Source organism: Puntigrus tetrazona, chromosome 2 (genome assembly GCF_018831695.1).
Source record: "Puntigrus tetrazona isolate hp1 chromosome 2, ASM1883169v1, whole genome shotgun sequence".
NCBI classification, from domain to species: domain Eukaryota; kingdom Metazoa; phylum Chordata; class Actinopteri; order Cypriniformes; family Cyprinidae; genus Puntigrus; species Puntigrus tetrazona.
In genome coordinates this window covers 16,491,547-16,513,146 of record NC_056700.1, presented here as the reverse complement: position 1 = coordinate 16,513,146, position 21,600 = coordinate 16,491,547, and the positions used below count along the sequence as shown (strand labels likewise).

Below are 21,600 nucleotides of genomic sequence, written 5' to 3'. Positions count from 1 at the left end.
AAGCATTAAGCATCTTCAAAAAAGTAAAAGTTTCACTTCTGTAACGCAACTATCTACTAATTGATTTATGGAAAAACAGAGAGTTCTTCGATTTATGGTTTTCCCCTCTCAAAGGTCTTGGCTTTTCAACTGCCTCCACTGTTTGTATTTTTGGCTTGACAGCACTTTTTAAACTCCGCTAGTTTATTGATACATCCGCAGACATGTCCAGACATGCTGGAACTTGTTGACCTTTGTGCGTCTGTCATTAATTTCCAACTTCCTCACAAGTATCCTTGTGTTTCGCATGACTAAAAACAAAAAAAAGAATACAGAAAGTTTGGGGTGGAAACTTTAACCTGATTATGAACAGCACATGCACCATTAAATGTATCAGTGATATTCCATGCGATATCTCTCACATGTATCATACACTCTCAGAAATAAAGGTACAGATGCTGTCACTGGGGCTGTACCTTTTCAAAAGGCACATGTTTGTACCTAAAGGGTCCTTAAAGGTACATGCAAGTACTTCAAGTGTACGTATTTGAACCTAGGTATAAAAGTGTACCTTTTGAAAAGGTACCGTCCCAGTGACAGCTTTTGTACCTTTATTTCTGAGAGTATAGAGCCCCCTGACATTGCTAAAACTGGTTTAGTGAGTACAGAGGTGTGTTTCATGAGCTGCTTGTGCTTGGATGTGACTGCAGCCCTCCTTTTCCTCTTGATTGCAGTGGAAACAGATGGCTCTGCCTGATACCGCCCACTGGCAACCAGAGATCAGCACCTTTTCTCTCTCAAATACAAGAGATCAGTGTGACACACTAAGGCCCTTTGTGATGAAACTCTACAGCACTGTTGGACATACAGAAATGACCATGTAGCAAAACATTTGCCAATGTATATTTTACTTCATTACCCATGCGTGACTGCACTGGACATCAGCCATAACTGTTGATAAGGCTGCGGAGGAAGGTTAAAATAAAAAGCTTTCCATGACTACAAGCAAGTTCGTGGCAGATATCCAGGTTGTTCAATGCTCTGTGTGAATGATTGCCTGGCTTGCGGGGCATTGTTTAGTGTGTCTGCCCATGTAGAGCATTTTGACAATAATTTACGGGGCCCCTCTTTGCTTAGAGATGCACTCGCAACAGAGAGCGTAGACCACTTAGTGACAACATTAGTTGAGAAGAGAAGAGAGAACATCGGTGGAATACAAGAAGATTCAAATTTAAAATTGGGCTTTATAAAAGGGTAAGAAATTTTGGGATAACCCATAATTATCTCAATTCCGAATACAATACACTAAACAAATATTTTGATATTTTTTAGATAGTTTTATGTTTTGGGTCTCAGAGATCCCAATCGTAAAGGAGTAAAAATAATTATTTTATAATTATATACTATTGACATTTTATGGCTAATGCATTGTGACAGAATTTACAGTATACATGTATATATATATATATATATATATATATATATATATATATATATATATATATATATATATATATATATATACATACATCTTTTTTGAAAAATATGCTTGTGTACTGCATATATTTATTATGTAAATATACAGTATATATTTTGAAAAATATATCCATATAATTCATATTATATATTACATATTATTATATATATATCAAATATATTTAGCATATAAGCAACATATTTTTCTTAAAAATGTACATGCATATATAACAATATATATGTAACTCTTGAAACTATACAAATAATGAATGTGCTTCTCAGAGAAGCTTTAGTAGATTCATTTTGGAGCTTATGTAAAACTTCTGACTCAAGAGCCATTTTAGCTTGTTCATTCTTGTTGGCCGTGATAAGCTGACGTTAAAGATGTGCTAACTCAGTTCTGAAAGACTCATTCTTACTCTATTCTGCCCATACCTGTACTTTTACATGTTTTTTTTTTTTACTCACTATTGCTGTTCTACATTTGTGTAGAGCGGTAAACTGTGGTGAATGTTTTGGCACGTAGATGAATATCTGACTAGAGTGATGTGGAGGCAAAGACTGGGGAAAGACAGAAGAGAGGTGAACTGAACCTGAGATGTGGTATAATCTACTGTTGACTCAATCTGTGGACTTTAACAAAAACTTACGGCACAGACAGGTGGGAACTTCCCAGATGGTGCTGTTTAAGAAAAGTTTCATACACTAAAAAAAATCTCATTCTCTTAAAGAAACTCTTTGGGTTGGCTTCCAAGAACCATATTTAACCAGGTGCCCAGGTTCAAATCTATTTTTAACAGTTTTTTGAAAGGGCTTTTTTGATTGCATTTATGGGGTGAAGTCTAATCTTAAAAAACAAAACAAAAACAAAAAAAAACAAACAAACAAACATTATTTTATTCCACACTGTTTTGTCCCTTCTTTGGAAAACGTGCTGATTATTTAGTGTTTTATTGAAGCCCCTTTCTCACAAATTCATAATGGGATCCGGTTCGTTAGCTGGCCAAGTGTGTTGTGATTGGCTAAACTGCCTCCAGAGCATGTCTAAATGTCCCGGCCCTTTAGCTCAGCGGCATGTGCTCCGATTGTATTATAAACGATGGAGTTGAGAGAGAGAGAGAGAGAGAGAGAGAGTGTGAGTCTGAATTCTTGATGTAACTGACCAGGGATGTAACTTGTTGGTCTTTTTTTCATAATTGGAAAATTTCACTTACACAACAATGCTTTTTTTGTTTTTGTACATCAATTTCAAGTGGTAGTTTGATGGCATTTTGGCCCAAACAACTTTAAGTCATGTCAACAAGATTTACTCTGTTTAGGATTGATCATATGTTCGTGGAAGCATTTCTTAAGCTGACACACTATTGCTTTTCTTAAGTTGGATTTGTGACTTATTATATTGTCACTCTCACAGTTCTCACAATTTGAACCTTTTTATTGGCCCGCTGATGCAGTGAACACCTTTTAAAATGATTGTGTTGAACACAGAGCTCAATTCACAGGGCTGGGACCAAATTATTATGTTAGACCCCAGCCCCCATGCACTCAATCAAGCATTGATTTAGTAGGCTTCCTCTAGTCCCAGGGCCTGGGACAATGTTACTGGTTGTTCCACCCCTGATGGCTGCTCTGTCTGGACTCCCTTTATAAGAAAGAGTAACAAATAACAAAGAGTACCACACTCCATTAGCATGGATTTATGATGGACAAATTCTGAGCCTAGTAGGTCTATAACTAATAAATCTCAATTACCTTTCAAATTAGATCCATATAAATGTTTTTTGGTCAAAAAACGAATTTTAGAAACCTGTGCTATTGAGGAAACAATAGTAAAATTTCAGTTTGTGTTACTGGGAAAGGCCTTTAGTCTCATACCTGCTTGTGACTGCATTTAACCACTAAACTCACATAACCTCATTTAGACTTGATCATCCTGTAAGTTCAGTTTTTTTTACAAACAAATACAATGTGGGTAATTCCCAGGAAATCATGCAATTTGTGCCTGAATGACTTACTTAATGTAATTAATAGAATATGGAACTTTTGACACTGATTGAAGTATCAGTTAATAAGTTTTACTTACTATATCACTGTCAAACTGTAATGGGTTAAATGGAATTGTGTCTTTATAGCTTTTACTAAAATAACAATACCTGGTGCAATTTCAGAGAAGAAACAGAATTGATTTTGTCCTTATCTTCCCTAAAATATTTAGTATGATACAGTATGATACAGCAGTAACCTTTTATATATATATTAAATTTATATAAATATTTAAAATCACTTTTTGAATAAGGCTATACTGATCAGCACAATGTGATTTGTGTCTACAAAGATTTCTTCATCATGGCCAATCAGCCTCTACCACTGTCTCAGGAGACATTAGCTCAGTTCAATCGCTCCATGTCCAGAGAAGCAGGTCTCTCAGGGCCTCCAAGGCGACGTTTGGGCTCCATCTCCACTCGCCGAAGCTCCAAAGACCAATCCAAGGACCAACCCCACCACAGACCTCTGTTTCTCAGGAGCATGACGGTTCCTTCGTCCGACTCATCGTTCCTGAGCCCCAACGTCAGCAATTCTCACATCTCCATGGGCAAACGGTTCTCATTCGCAGGCTGGCACCAGGGAGGAAGAGTGAGCTTCTCCGGACTCTATCTTCAACAACCCATCCAGGAGGTGTATGTGGAGAACACCTACAGAATGGGACCAGAACCAGGGTGCCACTTCAGTGCCAGCAGGACCCAGCAGATCTTACAGGTCACTCTGGATAGTTATTTGGACGGTGTGTGTTACAGTCCGGATAGTTGTAGCCAGCTGTGTCAGATGTTAGCGGATCTAGTTCTCAGTAAGCTAAAAGATGTAAATCCGCCACGATATAAACTCGTGTGCCAGGTGGTGGTCGGGCAGAGTGATAAACAAGGTATAAAGGTGGCCAGCCGTAGCCTGATGAACCCCAACACTGACAACTACACATCTGCTGTTTACCATAATCACTCACTGTTTGCTGTGGCTTTAGTACACGGCATGTACTTTGAATGAAGGCTAAATCAACAGAGCTAAATATCAGTTTACTAAATGCATACTTTAAGTCTCTTTAAAAATATCTTTACATTTTTAAAGAAAGGTCGCATAATTTAAAATAACATTTTTCTATTTTAAAAAGCAAAGTTGATTTTCTAGTAAACATAAATTTAGAACGTATATACAAATTATTTTATATCCATTCTTGTATATTATGTATTTTGATTTTATGCTAAGACGCAAGCAATAACATTTTATGTTCTGTCTTTTCTTATGTTATGTAAAAACAGCTACACACACACAGTTTGTTTGCAAAAAAACATTTTAATTTTTTCAGAAGTTGTTCTTTAATATACGCAATTGTTTAATTTCTTGTATTTTTATTTTGCACCTAACCCAGTTGCAGTTTAATTGAGATTAATTAGAATGTGCAATTACATTTTTTTTTTCTTCAAAACGGTTAAAAAAAAAAAAAAAAAAAAAAAAAAAAAAAAAAGGAGTTATAAATTTTTGCAAATTTATATTACACAGAGACACAATGTTACAGGGATGTAATTCTTTTCCCTCAATGTGCCAATGTTTTCCTCAATGTGTCATTAAAAATTGCCAGGAAAAGAAGCCATAAAAATAATAATAATAATAATAATTTTAAATTATAAATACTACTAATTATAAATGCTACTAATAATAATAATAAACCGAACTGTTACTTAAAATTGTAATTAAAAATGTTTGTCTTTAAAATCTTAAAAAAAAAAAAAAAAAGAAAATGTATATTTTCAATAAACTTTATTCCCCCCCACTCTCCCAATACATAAAAAGTGATCATACTGAACATTTCCCAGTGTTGACACCGTACAATTATGTTACATCAATAAATAAAAAACTATAAATAAAAAAATAAATAGAACACGTGCCACAATTAATTAATAATACTAGTTAGGATTTGTCTGAGGGTAATGGCTTTCACAATGTTGGTTTTCTGAACACTTATTTAACACTTACAGCCATGGTCACAGTTTTGAGGACATTATGATTACTTATGATGGAGCATGTCAAGTAAACAAAGCTGGAGGCACACTGAATACATAGTCTTTTTTCTCCTCAAGTACAGACATTAAAGGATATAATAACTTTTAACAGCAAAAGCTTATATCAGGTGTGTATTTGTAGTGTTTTTTTCTCCCACTCCTGCCTAATTTGCTTGGAAAACCGAATATGAAGACGCCATATAAAGCACCTTTCATTCCCTTTGTGACTTAAGCTTGAGGTCCAGGGCCATTATTGCACAGAGGAATCCATCAGAAAGGCACTTTAGTCTCTCCCGCTCCTAACTGCTCCTCCATGAATTACAGTTCAACCTCAGCCATTCACCTCTGCCATCTTTAAAACTAATCTCATTAAAAAGAATAACCATTTGGTGTTCGTAGCTCTTCTTGTTTTGTGTACTATTTAGTGAAATAAAATGTCCTTTTTAAAAAAAGCCAAGTGATCGAGCATAAAAAGCCAAGCCCATCTCGAGCAGTGTATGGGGACACCGCGAGCAAAAGCAAGACGCTTAAGAACCCTGTGAGTTTTATGCCATCTGCACTTCAAGTCCAGCTAAAAAGAAACAAATCATAAAAAGAACAGGCTCAAATTTTGGTTGTGCACACTGTGAGTCAAGCTGGTAGTGTGATACGGTTGGTGTAGGCTCAGTCGCAAAAACAACAAAAGAAAACCAAACGAAAAATAGTGCACGGTAGTTCAAAGAGGCCAGCCGATGACCAAGGACAGGAGATCTTCGTGGCAACGTGGAAGCTTCCCCTGATTTTTTTTTTTTGTCATAGTCCTTTTTCGCTTCTCAAATGGAAGCAGTAAGCAGCAAATCGTTATCGAAGTTCTTAGTCATTATGCGTTGGTGTAGTGCTGGAGAAGCTGGACCACGTAATGAAGCCGCTGCCGGAGCTCCGGAGAGCAGCCCCATTCGGAAAGCACGTTCAGAGGGTAGGAATAAGAGACGCGCTCCTTGCTGATGTAGGTCAGCAGGTACGAGGAGTCCGACGTCTTGGACAGGATGATTTTTGTATGGTCTGTGTAAAAATTTACCTGGGAAAAGAAAACGGGAAAGAGATGGAACGTTATGAACTGGCCGAGCAATTCAAATGGTCAATGTTTCATCTGTCGTTTCTGCATGATCGGAGGCTTACCTGTAAGGTTCGGTTGTCAAAGAGCATGACTAAGGCGTGATCAGTTTTGATCCACTGCAGAAGCAATGGAGAAGAGCTTGGAGGTGGCTGGTCCTCACAGTTGACATCACCACCCTACACAAAGAAAAAAAAACAAAACTTAATATGTAACTTTAAATATACATATTTTAGATATTTTGCATTTATTATTTATTTTTTTATTTTCTTATTTACTTTATCGATGGGGGGCTTATTTATATTCAGCTTTCAGATGATGTATAAATCTCTATTTAATAATTATGGCTAGTTTTGTGAAGAACCACAAATGTTTAAATTCTACATTCGAGGGCCAATTTCTACACTTGCCTCCATTAGGTTCTGCTCCATGTAGTTAGCCATCAAATCCACTATGTGCTTTTGACTCTGGAGCTTTTCTGGTAAAGCGTCAGCTGGAAAACTAAAGTGTTTGTTGTTCGTCAGACAGTAACGTACAGTCCTGCGGAAGAATAAAAATAAGCAGTTAGAACAATCGCACACAAAGCAAAGCTACTTAAAACAAATCGGTCAAAAGCAAAGACTTTTGAAAGGGTAAAGCACTCTATGTGGGTCAATCAGAGCTCAGTCCAAATGCCAAACTGGAGACTCATTAACGAACGGGAGCACAGAAACTAAGCAGACGTACCTCCGCTGGTCACACAGGCTCAGATGAGTGCCTTCGTTGAAGAGTACGCCGACGTTTTGATTGGACAGCTGGTAACCAAAGCCGTACTTGTTGGAGTAGTCGACCCACTTGGTTACCCAGATGAAAGGCTTGGTTTTAGAAAGGCAGGGTGGATTTCTTGAAGCTTGAATAGGAAAGGACAATATTTGAGGACATGATCAATGACTTAAGAGTAAACCTTGAAAATGGCCGTTGCTTAAGCGCCACAGTGTGACCAGAGTGTGGGAACAAACCTGTCGGCATGGAAGACAAGCAGCTGTTAAGAACCTTCATGGCAGATTCGGCTACGGCTGCAGGGGTAGGGATATCGTCACTAGCTGTGGAGGGACAAAAAAGTAAATTGAAGGGATTTAAATTACTTGAATAACAAATAAATAGACATTTAAGACATTAGCGCATCTTGGTTATTTTTTTTTCAGTCAACAGTTAATATTTTCGTAGAGGCCAGTGACCTAAACTTTCGATTGGTAGGGTTTTAAAAACAGCAGATCTACAAGAGTAGAAATGACAAGTCACCTTGCTGCTAAACTAAGCAAAAACTTAAAAACGAATTAGGCCAGGATGTTTTTGGACAAACTTGTTCCTAATAGTGGCTTCTAAAAGCCTGGGGGTTGAGCCTAAAATAGGCCACATGCATGCAAAACTATTTGCTGCTGTATGTCTGAGCGAACTCGCTTCTGCGGTCCCTTACCATCAGTGCTGCTGGCGACGGTGCCTTTGAAGGAACGGGATGCAGACTTCCTGGACTCTTCCTCGGCCGGGGTGTCCAGGGGGCCAGAGCTTGCCAGTTGAACCGTGGGAGAAGTGGCCTGAATAAGAAGAGGAAGTCATATTGTTTTAACTATCGTAAGTACTTCCTTGTACTACGTTTTAAGCAATTATCATCATCATCATCATCATCATGCTGCAGAGAACAACTATTTTCCAATCTCGTGTCTTGAGGTTAAAATGATCTATCTCTCAGCAACTTGTGTGGGTTTGGTTTTACGATTTTGGGTTTGGTCAGCGCGGAGTTATTCTGAGACGTTCAGCACAATAGCTGGACGATTGTGCTCTATTATTCATCTACAGCAGCTTTCAAAAACACGTCCCCACAGAGCCCACTTTAGCTATGCTGAAAAACAGCATGCATACTGACGTGGCTTTCTTCGACAGCTATGAGTCAGCCAGGGAGCAAAAGTTTATGGCGAAGCTATTAATGCACAGAAACGTTAAGATGAATTATTACCTCATTCACTCCCATTGTCTTGTAGCTCATTTGCCGACCGATGGAGTGCTTCACCATGCCGGAAACCAGTTTAGAAATGTCATCTTTCTCCTCACAAGGTGTCTTTTCAACAGCTGCAACGTCAGAAACTAAGGTTTGAATCCAAACTAACGGTGCTATTGTCAACTAAAATAGTTTTTGTAATTAAAGTAGGTACTTACCTTTCGATTTCTTCTTGCCAAAGAGGCTTTTAGCCATCTTGGTGAAGAACTTCTTGGCAGGGCTGGGAGGATTAAGCTCAGGCACCATCACACAGCTGCTGGGAGGGAGTTTTTCTGGGGTGAAGCCCTGAGGGAGGGGTAAAAAGTAGGTGGATTTATGAAAAAAAAAAAAAGAAAAAAAAAAGATTAGAGGAGTTGGACTACAAAATTATAGTAAGAAACTGCCTTTAGAAGAAAGTACACATTTACATTTTTTAGAATGTAATTATGTTTAAAGGAAAAGGCAAATGACTACTCGGGGCTATTAGTTGACTAACCTTTGTGAAAAACTCGTGGGCCAGTATCTGATCCAGGGTAAGGCGGTCAGACGGGTTTTTCTGAAGGATTGCGGAGATCAGCTTCTGTGCAGATGGAGTGAGGGAAGGAGGAAGGCTGTATCTCACTTCCTTAATACACTTGTAGGTCTCTTTCAAGTCTAAGGTTTCAAAAGGTGGATTCCCACATAGAAGTGTGTACCTAAATAGACAAGGAAAAGAGCTTGTCATCAAGGCCGTCAAGATCTGATAAATCATAAATCAAGTATTTACTACAGACTTTCCATAATACATCATTATAAATTTCTAATAATATATTGGTCTACCAATTTTTTTTTTTTTCCTCTTTTCATCTGAACCCCTTTGCTCTAAAACACGTACTTGAAATTAACTTGATGTTTGTGGTTTTTAGATTTATAATTTAATTATTAGCCTTTCGCGAACTCTCAAAACAGTTTGGGAAACCCTGGTCTAAACGATAACCATAAAATAGTGTAGAGTAGATACGATAAGACTTACATTACACAACCCAGCGACCAAACATCTGACTCTGTCCCATGGCCTTGTCTGTTTAAGACCTCTGGTGCCAGGTAGTTTGGAGTCCCGCAGATGGTCCTGCAAAGCCATTTTTACGTCAGCACACCAATCAGGGTTAAATTCCATTAAAAGATACCGCAGAAGCATGCAAACTCACTTCTTCCTCTGCTCGACTGTCTCCAGCTTTGCTGCCAGCCCAAAATCTCCTAATCTCAAGTCCATGTTTTCATTCACAAAAAAATTACCTGCAAAAACAAATTAGAGCATTATCAAACCAACTGAATTTGACGGATGGCATGCTAGGATTGAGGCTAAACAAACAAAAACGATACCTAGTTTGAGGTCTCTGTGGAGGATGCCTTTGTTGTGGAGGTATTTGAGCGCAGATATGATCTGTTTGAGGTAGTAACGTACTTCTGGATCTGTCAGCGTATGTCTTGCTTTCCAGATGTGTGCCAGAGACTGTAAACATTAACAAGATTAGAGCAAATGCCTTGCATTCACAAAGCAAACCATGAGAGGGCAGTTTTGAGGAGTACCTTTCTGCTGCAGAGTTCAAGGAAGATGTAAATGTTGTCTTGGTCCTCAAAGTGATGGGAAAACTTCACCACATGCTTGTGTTGGAGGCTTTTGTGGAGCTCGATTTCATTAATGATCTACGAGACAAAAAAAAAAAAAAATATCAATGAATAAACATTGGGAGACAGCTAGGAATACGGCGATGAAATTGCGCATTTGGCTATTGTTTGTTTACCTTCTCTCTCTGGTGTGGCTTTGAGACTCTGCTCTGAGGAATAACTTTCACAGCATACATCTTGTTGTTGGCAAGATCGGTCATCTCATAACATCGTGCAAAACCACCCTAAAACAAAATCAGCATACATTTAGTCACAAGGACTGTTAACAGGTAAAAACACTGACTTCAACTACAGGTAATGATTAACTCAGGATTTGGCTGCAGGTGCCTGTGCAACAGTCTCAACACTCACTGACAGACTAGCTGCTTAAAAAGACAACATATTTGGAAATTACCAGTGATTTGGTGTTGCTGAAAACATAAATCAAACATTAATACCAAGAATGCCATCTAGGCAGACAGCTTAAATGGAGCTCAGATACCGTCAATGCGTCCAGACCAGTATTTGAAATCTGGAATTGATTTAAAGACATTTTCTACCCTCTGCACTATATAAAAACAGTGCGAGCGTCGTCCATTTTGTAAATGCTTTAAATGAAAAAAGCCTATTATACATCAAATCAAATCATGCACACAGAATGTTTTGCATTATAAAAACAGTCTACCATTAAGTTAATTTTTGCAGCTGTTTTTGAGATTCCCATTTATCGGTTGAGCCAATATCGGTCACAACGTATGCATCATAAATATGCACGAAACTAAATTTATCTTCTAAATTAACACGGACAAATTCTGTGTGTTCATTAGCCGACTGGTTTAACAAATTCTGTGTTTGATTTTAAGCACACTTCGATATTCCCTCTCTCGTTCAACCCCCAAAAAACAAAACACGTCTTCGCCTTCACGTTTTAAATATTTTGGACATTTTTGCACCGATCCTTAGTTTTCCAACACATGTACAAAGGAATGACGTATTCTTTTCCCAATCGACCCACCCCTCCTTACAGCATCGCACAGTGATGCGGCACTTTAAAAACTGGAATTAACGAGTCTTCCAATAATCAATAGTCTAATTAAAAGAAGAGCCTTGTTTTGTAAACAGGTGAAGAAAACCCGGACAGCGGTCATTGGTTCCACTGCTCACGAGCAATGCAGCATCATTTTCATTGATGCACGGATTCATTCATCCATTCATCTTTTCCTGACATGGAATCAAATCTAGAATCGTATTAATAATCCATCCGATCATGTACTGCAAATATCGTCTTTGCAGAAAATCAAACACCATCCATGGCGTACGAAAGGCACAAAAGACGCGGTGCTGGAAAATCAGCAGACACTGCGGTCCAGCGGTTCTGGTGCACCGAAGCGCATCTCCCAAATCCAGCCAAACCCAAGCACGAGACACTGCGCGCACCGGGAAACGCGACAAATCAGACCGTGACAAATCACATACACAGCTAAAATCGGCAGCTACGGTTTATTTCAAACACTGAAAGACAGATCGGTACCTTTCCCAAAAGCTTTCCTTTACAGTACGATCTTCCAGTCTTTGCGTCGACCACCACTTGCGCGATTTCCGTCTTAACGTGCTCAGATTTACTCCGGTTCGGCTTGGCCGCCGGTTGAGCCGGGGGAGACGGTTTGAACAAATCCGGATTCATCATTTTACAGGAGAGACGCTGCGCTGAGGTAAAACAAGCGGGATCCATTCATCTAGATCCCTCGCCCTAGAAAATAAACTCCTTGTGCGAAGTCCCAAAGTCTGACGAAGTTCTCTAACGTTAGTCCTGTGCGAGTCAAACATGCCGCGCCGCCGGAGACCTGCCGTATATAAACGGTCCGTGACGTCACGGGCGGAGGCGGGGCGACAGGAGGGACGTCTGGAAGGAAACAAGCATGTCATTGGCTGCTGGAGATTCAATCAAAGATCAGAGAGACGCTGTAGAAAAGTGAATGAAAACCTAAGAACATCATCCAATCATAGTTGACGTGATTATATGGACCTCCGGATGACTTGCACTGGCTGCTTTATTGATAGTGTTGCTTTTCCCCTCTGGTTTTGTTTTAGACGACATGCCATTAAAGGGGGTTGTGTAAACATTTATTTAGCATTGCCACATCAGCTTTGCATTCATTTATATTGTAAAAGCGTGCAATTCTTTTCTGGTATTAATTCACGATTTTATGTCGTACTGCGCAATAAGAAAACATACAGATGGCCGCCATAGATTACACTTCATCACATTGTGTCATAATTCAGAGTTGAATCAGACTGATTTGAGTTGCACATACACAGACTCTATTTACATCATGTGGATAAAATTACGTCATCGTGGAACATACAGCTGTACGGATCTGAAAGAGAAACTTTTGGTTTCGTGCGCCCCCTGGTGGCTCGAAGGGGACTTTTTCTCTTCTTGCAGATGTTCTCTAGATTAGAAAATATAATGTAATGCCAATATAATTGACAAACACCGACTCACATATATCTGAAAAATAACGCACCACAGAAACAATTGATTTAATGGGTGTTATAAACAAGCAAGCAATCACATTAGAAGAGCAATTCAGAAGCACATTTTTACATTTTAATTTTTTTTTTCACTTTTGAGATGATTTCTAATTCCTAACAATAACATAAAACCCTTGATTTTCAATGATTTGACCATAAGAGATATAAAAATTACAATACGTAAATATTTTTACATGTGTTTATCAAAGTGGCTTGATAATCTTTAGTGATTATTATTAAAATTATATTATGCTATTTATTTATTAAATGTAAATACAATGTAAAAACAGTACCAGAATTTTTAGTACCAGAATCAGTTAGCCTTTCTTTCTTTTTTTACAGATACTTAGTACTAATTGCAGCAATAATATTGACTATAGTAAGCCATATATTTTTATAACATTATGACAATATCACAACCTCATGCACCTCCTTGTGGCTTTATAGGTAAACTACAGGTCCTATTTATTGTACATAAAAACACATTGTGTTCAATAGTCATCTTAAAAAAAGTCTAATTAACAAACACTGTTTTCTTTTATATCCACAGTTTTTTTAGTTTAGATACTCTGTTTTCTCTCCATGATGATAAGAATAATACTGACAACATGGCAACAGCAACATTTTAGGACCACCAGAAGCAATATATAACTCTTTTTTGTATTTGTTTATTTTCATTTACCTCATTTAAGGTACATGGTCTTAAGTGCAATCACTGACTGAAAACTTATGGAACCATATGGAACAACTGACAATTATGAACGTTGTGAAACTAAGAGTGGGATCGGAAACACTTTACAAAAAACAAAAGTTCACTAACAGCTGCATTTAAACGTGAAAAAAGTACAAAAATAAATAAAATAATCTGACGGAATGGCGTGTATGCAACAGCTGAATTTGGGTGTTTCACTTTGAAAGCACGCCAGTTAGCTGGTTTACAAGTCAAAGTCATCTGCTTTGGCCTTGTTCTCCTGAGACTCAACCCAAGCCTTGTTGATAGTGCGTTTCATCTCATCATCTCCATCGGTGTAGATCTTCTTCAGCACATTCATCAGGCCCTTACATGGATCAGTGTTCTCATTCATGTTGGGTTGGCTGAAACAGACAGATTACAAATACACAAAATCTGCAGAACCGAACCGAGCATGTACTTTTCATAATAGTTTGGTAAAATAATAATCTACATTTATATATTTTTTCCATTTCTACATTTAGATTCCTTTTTATGCATCTGCACCATTTGATTTACCATTTTTATTTCACAAAGCAAAACCGATAGAGAATGAAAGTGTGCGCATTTTACTCACTCTTTCTCCTTAGACTGTTTTTCTACTTGTGTCAAACAGTCCCACTTTTTTGTTGACTGCTTCTTGCACATAACGAGGACCATGTCTGTTTTTATCTGTGAACGGATTCATTTCGTAACTGCATCTTCATCTATACGCTTTAATCTGTAAATCAGTTTGCCAATATACATAGAAAACGACAAACCTTTCTACTACTCTCTGCTACAATAATAGGATATAAAAGGTTGTTGATTGCCATTTGATGGTTCTTCCCATCCAGATCTTTGACTAGAAGATTGAAGCTTCTGTGAAGACAGAAAGGCAGAACAAAATAGCAGAATATATTCGAATGTGAATTTTAATCTTCTAACAATTAAATTATTAATTATTAAAAATAAGCAATATTGATTCAGGTTACTATTATAAAAATTATAAACCAAAAATCAGCAATATTCAATTTGAAAAACAATACCTCTCTGTAAAGCTGGTCTCAACATTTTCAGCTGGAATAGTATGTACACCTTTTAGTGTGATGTAGATTTTGACGAATTTGTCAGACTGGTCCCATCCTAAGACAGAAACAAACATTGACGGGTGTATTAGACCGTGCACATTGTCGTGGAATTATAATGAGGTATTAACGCACCGTAATTATTAATTTTGACTGCGTATCCTTTGAGTGTGTCAGTTTTGTCCGCAGAGTCTTTCTTGGCTTGCTGCAGTTTCTGCTGTCGCTTCTGTGCCAGCTCTTTCTCGATCTCCTTCTGCTCTCGCGTTAACACGTCCCGCACGCGCTGGCGCTCACACTTCTCCAGCAGACTCGCGATCTCTTTAAGATCACTCTCAAGACCGGCGATCTAACGACATGAAGTCGAATCAGAGATCGAGTAAAGAAGTGAATATTCAGTACAGGCAGTCATCTCATAACCTATATATATGTATATATATATATATATATATATATATATATATATATATATATATATATATATATATATATATATATATATATATATATATATATATATATATATATATATATATATATATATATATATATATATATATATACATATATAGTATAATGAAAAAGAAACCTGGCTGGTAAGAATGCTATATACCCACTACATGGAACTAAAATTAATAACACACACACACACACACACACACACACACACACACACACACACAACAGTCCATTATACCAGTTCATTGATGTCCATCGCTGCCTTAAAGAAACCTCGGTAAACAACCTTCTGCAGTTTTTAGTTGACGTGATGAAAACGAACTTTGCTTTCAATGAGGCGCTTCTTATCCGCCGATATGCATGAAGCGTCCTTCTAGAAAGATTCTTGCTTCCGCATTGTGATGTCAAAATAAAAGTCCTCATTTAAAAGACCTTTGATAAATCGCTGCAATCACACTACAATTCTTAAAATAACTATGTACGATTTTATATATATATATATATATATATATATATATATATATATATATATATATATATATGTGTAAATAACACACACACACACACATATATATATATATATATATATATATATATATATATATATATATATATATATATATATATATATATATATATATATATATGTGTGTGTGTAAATAACACATATATACACACAAAATCAATCAGAATTATTTTTTTGTGGCAAATTAATCTATGGCCTAACCTAAGTCAAAAAAATATTATAAATATCCATTAAAATATTAAGAATCTTAATTTTCTTATACTCTTCAAGATGTATTACAGCTACCCAGAAATACTCTAATCTACTCAAAACATTTACTAATTAACAAGTAAAATGTACAAGCGTACACAAAGTTTCAATGTTCAAATTTGTGTTGATGATAAAACATGTACTGTAGACGTCCTCATCCTCTTTATGTATTTATTTTAATAATTAGTCAAATTAGTCAAAATAAAATATTTCAGAGTAAAAAAAACCCCAAAAACACGAAAGTAGCACATACCACCTTTTTATTGTATGTACAACAAAATAACTTCAGTTATAGACAAAAAAAAAAAAGACAATGCTAAAATCTGAATCAATTCAGTAGGAAACAAAAATTACAACAAACAGTGAGCTTGTTGGTTTTCAGGTTCTGTCTCTTTGCATTCTATGCAAGAATATCTTCTCGTTTATGACAAGGTTTTAGAAGAATCCCATGATGGTGGCTGATCACCACATGGATCTCTGTATTCCTGACATCTGGTTGTGGTCTGCTAAATGGCGAAAAACAATGCGACTGAGACGCCACCTGCGCTTTAATCCACGTGGACGTGATGTCATCACACACCTGTTGCGAATGCGCACAGGACAACTGTCTCGAGGAAGTGCGGCTATTTCTTTATCAGCTATCTCCTGAGGAAATAAACACGAGAGACATAGCACGTATTATTATTTTGACAATCTATTCTTACACTGAAAGTCTAATAAAGTTTATTGACCATGTAAATTTTTTATTTATTTTTTTTAAAAACAATCATGTACATTGGAAACAGAGTATAAACATCCACTGAATGGAAACTCCAAGACTTTGAACATACCTGCAACTCTTTTGGCAAAATAGTATTCTTCCTAATGGCATTGATGCGCAGTCTTGTATCTGCATATTCAAAAGCCAACTGTCTCCTTTTCACATCCCGTAACATCCTCCAGTCAACATAGTAGTTCCGGACCTGCTCCACCACTCCAACTGAACTTCTGTAGGCCTGAAGAACATCAGACGAGATTTCACATTGGAATACGTGTAGTCTTGAAATACACTTGTTCAAAAACCCGAACAAATATCAAAAATACAACTGACAAAATAATTATTTTTGGCAAACGTGAACTATAAATGTCACACTAGTATGTCTTGGTCTAACGTCACAATGTCTAAACGATCGTAATCTAAACGCAACACAAATAGTATGCGTTCAAAGTCCTAACAGCTTTTGCAATTACAAATTTTACTCATTTTTATGTGAATCTACCTGTCTACAAAGCGGCAAGGACGACTGCAGAAACCCCATCCCCGTGCTGAGGAGCTTCAACGCCGCCATGTTGATCCAACGCTAACCTCGATGGTGGTTTGAAGGGTACGAATTGAGTTTAGTATACCGTTACTGCCATCTACCGGTCAATCAAGCGTTTGGGGGTTTGTTCTCATTCCCAAACAAAACAGTAGTAAACAAGAAGTTATGCTACTTTATTGTTGCTTGATATAGCCGGTAAAATGATAGAAAACGGGCTTTGTCTGGATGTCATGGCGAATCATATTTATAGACCTCGATTCATTTGTGAATAGTCCACAGAGAATTGTAATGAAAATTAAAATTGATCCATGAAACAGTTATGTACAAAAACAGATTAAGAAAGTCCATAATCAGTAAAAACGCACGAGGAGGAGTGGAATATGAAGAGTGTGTGCAATTGCAGTGCTTGGCCAGATAGTGGCAGAATGTGGTTACTAATTCAACAACAACAGAGGGAAAGAAAGTATCCCCGAAAATATGTGATCCTGGACCACAAAACCAGTCATAATTTAGATTTATACCTGAAAGACAAATAAATAAGCTTTCCGTTGATGTATCTTGTTTGGATAGGACAATATTTGGCGGAGATTGAGGAAGTTGCCTTTAAAATGGTCCAAAATGGTGCAGTGCATATTATTAATCAAGTTTTGATATATTTATGGAGGGAAATTTGCAAAATGTATTCGTGATCTTTAAAGTAATATAATGAATTTTTGGCCAAGCTAACTTTTAACCCATATAATGTGTGACTATTTCTGCATTAATACCCATAATGAATTATGGCTGTTTTTTTTATTACTGGTTTTGTGGTCCAGGGTCACATATTACAAAGGATGAAACAAGACATGTCGGCTATGTGTATGCTTAAAGCCTTAAATACCTGTCATATGTTGTAGGCATTTAAAGGGGTAACCCTTAACCTATTTGACTCCAAGGACTTGAGACATTGCGAGGTGACATGCATCCTGCACCTGCATTATGTTAGCAATGGTTCAAGACAAGGGGAACAAGCTCTCTTCGAGACAATTGTCTGATTGTAATGCTGACTGGCTGTACAAATAGGAAATCTGGGCACGTTTAGACAGCAAATTTGTTAAAGGCCTATAAGAATAAACTGGATACAGAGCGAACCTTCTGTTTTTAGCCAGCACTTCCATAACATACTAAATAAAGATTACTTTGCCATTTCTTATGCCCATCTACCATTCTGTCATTACCACAGGATAAATCCCCCCAATAAAACAATGCAACTGAAAAGAAGAAGAAAAAAGCAGACAACAACAAAATAACAACCAACAAACAGCTTGTTATGGGCTTCTCTGCATGACATTGGTTAGAGTTCAACCCCAAGGCATTCATAAAAAACTGTTCTAGTAAATTCCTGTAGAATTTCCCAAGCAATCGGCCTTTGTTAAAAGATACAAGGAGATGTGTTCTGAGAAAAATACTAACATATGTCAAATTGCATAACTTCACAAAGAAGATCCATTATGTAAATGAAAGTGTAAAAGAGATCTCGTGAGGTCTAGACGCCACCACCAGGTTATGAAACAATTGTTAGGAGATGAGGTTAACGTAAATAAATGAATAGGAATAGAAACGGAACATAACTAATTTTAACCCATGTAAGCCTGCAGGCAAGCGAAGTTGCTGAAGGCTCTACCCATGTATTTCCATTTGTAAATATTTTTTTGTTTGACAATACTTCAAAAACCACTGCTGTAGAAAGCAGACAATCTTAGGAAGAGCTTTTGACAACTTGCTGGAAATGATGCCATGTGGTGATGTTTAATTCATGAGACATTTCTGGATGTTTACTCAAAAGTATTTGGCGACTCGTGACCAGCGAATAAAAGCCTTTGCACTAGTTTCTATGGGACTTCAGTTTCTACGTACAAAGGTCCCACTGATCACTAAATTACCCATGATCAACTCTTTGAAGAGCTCCACATATAAAATACACTTTGAAAAGCTCCACATATTTAAATCATTGCGCAAATAAATCTATTTAGGACATTGGAAATATCTGGGTATTAATGGTGTTGATCTAGAAAATTCACAGCATAGTTCTGTTTATTTTAAACTTAGCAGTGCAAAGCAGAATGCCATACTGTGTGATGCATGTGCTGCTCTTTTGAAGCTGAATTTAATATCTGCATCTCTGATCTTCTGAAGATTTCTGAAGCGTAGGCTTCAAAAATATTTAGTAAATTTTCTGCTGTTTGCAGGCCCACTAATTACTTTTAAACGAGATCAATCCTTTCCAAAAACATAGCAGATTTGCTCTGTGCTTTGTTCTATGACGAATAAAGAATTAAACATATCGTTATGAATGGCTTAACTTCCACTGAATTCATGTTCAGACATTTCAGGTTGACTCTCACTAGGTTGTGACACAACTGAACCTTACATGATGCAAAACCAAAGTTTGAGGTTGGCATTTTGTGAGCTATAATTGCTGCTTAACGTTTTTAACCTGTGCAAAAAGTATTTTTGTGTGAATTCTTACTTTATATTTACTTATATTCTTTTTATATTAGCATCACCACTAGTTCATTTAAACAACATCACAAAGAGCTCAAATCTGTTGAAGCTACTTGTGTGGGCTGTTCATTCTGACGTCACTATATTAAGCCTTGCAAAGTCAGCATTTGAACACACTGCAGAAAAGAAGCTGGCGGTATAGTATTTGCTGGTGTTATATGAACTCAGAGGAAATGGAAGAACGTTTGCAAAATAATTTAGTCTGCTTGTGCTAAACTTGGTTCAGCATCTAAATATTAGAAAGACATGACTTGTCGAGTTGGAACATGGCATGACGATTTTTAAACATTACAGAAACACTTGTAAGTGAATTATATTGTATAATTTAGAAAGTTGTTTTAATTTGATATGCTGAACCTTAGGCATTTTAAAGTTGTGATGATACACAGCTGATAGTCAAGTACTCACATTTCCAACATTATTTTTGAAACCATGTACAAATATGTGATATTTTTAAGCATTTTGGAATCAGATGTCAGTATTTGGATTTATTTTTCAAATAATTAATTTGTTTCATTTAGGCTACTTTGCGTGACATGTCTTTATAACGAATGTCCAACGTGGAGTTCCCCTGGTGCAACTAAAGGCAGCATCTTTCAAAAACCACAAATTTCACTTGAAGAAGTTCAGATGTTCCACACATGCGGAGATGCATGTTCTGAGCTCTTTACCACATGTGGCAACAGGTGATTTGCATACGTAACCTCAAGATTGTTTGCTTTCTAGGATCTAGTGTTCTGGACCAGTGGATTTAATTGTTTATTTAGAATGTCTGAAATTTTTAAAACAGCATATCATTCAGAACATATCCACTGTTCTGTTATGCCCAGTGTTGATTAAAGAGTAGGAAACCATTAACATTAAGCATGCTTTTACAAGACAAAATGAAATCTGCGCAGTTTCTCTGACATTTCCTTTGTGCTTGCTAATGTTTCAGACAGCCTTCCAGCTATGAGGTAAAGTCCTTTTTGGACTCGAGGTCAAGGCCTTCTTAAATTTTGGAATGTTCTGCATTGCTCCCTCAGGACCTTGTCAATCAAATAGCTGGGGACCAATGACTGCCCTCACCGAATGAGTCTATATTTTGTCGGAAGCTCCTGTTCTTCCTCTGTCTCTCTGTGGGTCAGTGCAAGCTTTTATCTGCATTTTACACTCCAGTCCTTCTGTTCAACAGATGCTGAAGCTGATGTATAGAAAAAGAGAGAACATCCGTCCTAAAGTCCCATTTAAATTGATCATCAATTTCAGTAAACAAACAAGGGCCCCTAGAAAGAGTCCCAGCAGCGTCATTTTTATTAAACGTTCAACCTCTAATTTCAGCACAGAAGCACCACAAGTATTTGATTAATGTTTTGTCCCCCGATGCGTGTCTGGTTTTGACATTAGATTAAGAAATAGAGACATCAGAGGGAATGAACCTCGCTGAAGAACCAACCATCACAATTACAGCAATCGCGCTTTCCAAACTTAACTGTTAATCCCATCAAACGCAGCATAAGGACGTTTACGATGAATCGGATCTATAATAAAATATGTAATGATAACTGGGACATTTGGCCTCTTGCATGTGCATCTGTGAATTCATTCAAAGAGACCACCAAGGATAACAGGAAGTGTGTTCTCAGGGCACCCACTACCCTTTTCCACTCAGTTGAGCAGAGTAACCCAACACAATACGGCAGAGCAGAGTCTGTAAACTTTACCAAATCTTCTTTTATTGAGTCAGGTAATTGAGAATGGCCTGCAGAGAGAGAGAAAAAAAACCCTCACATGTGCATGTCAGCATGTGTTTCTGACCTGTTTTAACTGTTTAACTAAGATGATAAATTTAATCTATAGACGTTTGGGGAGGGCTGCCATTAGAGGCGAGATTGCTTGACTGATTTCCTCATGCCATGGCGCATTATTTTCAACAGTACATCAAAACCATG

General features: G+C 37.2%; 4 protein-coding genes across 6 annotated transcripts; 1 reads left to right on the top strand and 3 right to left on the bottom strand.

Moving 5' to 3' along the window:
• Positions 1-1,127: 1,127 nt before the first annotated feature.
• Positions 1,128-5,381, top strand: LOC122362257 (dynein light chain Tctex-type 5). Of its 3 annotated transcripts, none has more exons than XM_043263654.1 (3): positions 1,139-1,233; positions 1,948-2,037; positions 3,791-5,381. In XM_043263654.1, exon 3 carries the CDS (start codon positions 3,802-3,804, stop codon positions 4,492-4,494), a length of 693 nt encoding a protein of 230 aa, XP_043119589.1. In that variant the 5' UTR covers positions 1,139-1,233; positions 1,948-2,037; positions 3,791-3,801; the 3' UTR covers positions 4,495-5,381. The 3 variants fall into 3 exon arrangements, with proteins under 3 accessions (XP_043119575.1, XP_043119589.1, XP_043119581.1); XM_043263646.1 differs by having other exon boundaries at positions 1,948-2,116; XM_043263640.1 differs by lacking the exon at positions 1,948-2,037 and having other exon boundaries at positions 1,128-1,233.
• On the bottom strand, positions 5,249-12,095 carry plk3 (polo-like kinase 3 (Drosophila)). Its single transcript, XM_043263630.1, has 15 exons — positions 11,793-12,095; positions 10,399-10,506; positions 10,184-10,300; positions 9,977-10,106; positions 9,802-9,889; positions 9,627-9,722; positions 9,111-9,309; positions 8,794-8,920; positions 8,594-8,706; positions 8,057-8,174; positions 7,599-7,682; positions 7,327-7,489; positions 7,011-7,140; positions 6,666-6,779; positions 5,249-6,564 (listed from the first exon to the last, which is right to left on the bottom strand). Exons 1-15 carry the CDS (start codon positions 11,991-11,993, stop codon positions 6,367-6,369), a joined length of 1,986 nt encoding a protein of 661 aa, XP_043119565.1. The 5' UTR covers positions 11,994-12,095; the 3' UTR covers positions 5,249-6,366.
• Positions 12,096-13,444: 1,349 nt separating this feature from the next.
• On the bottom strand, positions 13,445-15,438 carry LOC122355504 (calcyclin binding protein). The gene is made up of 6 exons (XM_043253919.1): positions 15,288-15,438; positions 14,729-14,939; positions 14,555-14,651; positions 14,288-14,387; positions 14,104-14,198; positions 13,445-13,891 (listed from the first exon to the last, which is right to left on the bottom strand). Exons 1-6 carry the CDS (start codon positions 15,303-15,305, stop codon positions 13,732-13,734), a joined length of 681 nt encoding a protein of 226 aa, XP_043109854.1. The 5' UTR covers positions 15,306-15,438; the 3' UTR covers positions 13,445-13,731.
• A 487-nt stretch (positions 15,439-15,925) lies between these two features.
• Positions 15,926-17,206, bottom strand: mrps14 (mitochondrial ribosomal protein S14). The gene is made up of 3 exons (XM_043217636.1): positions 17,084-17,206; positions 16,655-16,819; positions 15,926-16,469 (listed from the first exon to the last, which is right to left on the bottom strand). Exons 1-3 carry the CDS (start codon positions 17,150-17,152, stop codon positions 16,287-16,289), a joined length of 417 nt encoding a protein of 138 aa, XP_043073571.1. The 5' UTR covers positions 17,153-17,206; the 3' UTR covers positions 15,926-16,286.
• Positions 17,207-21,600: the final 4,394 nt, after the last annotated feature.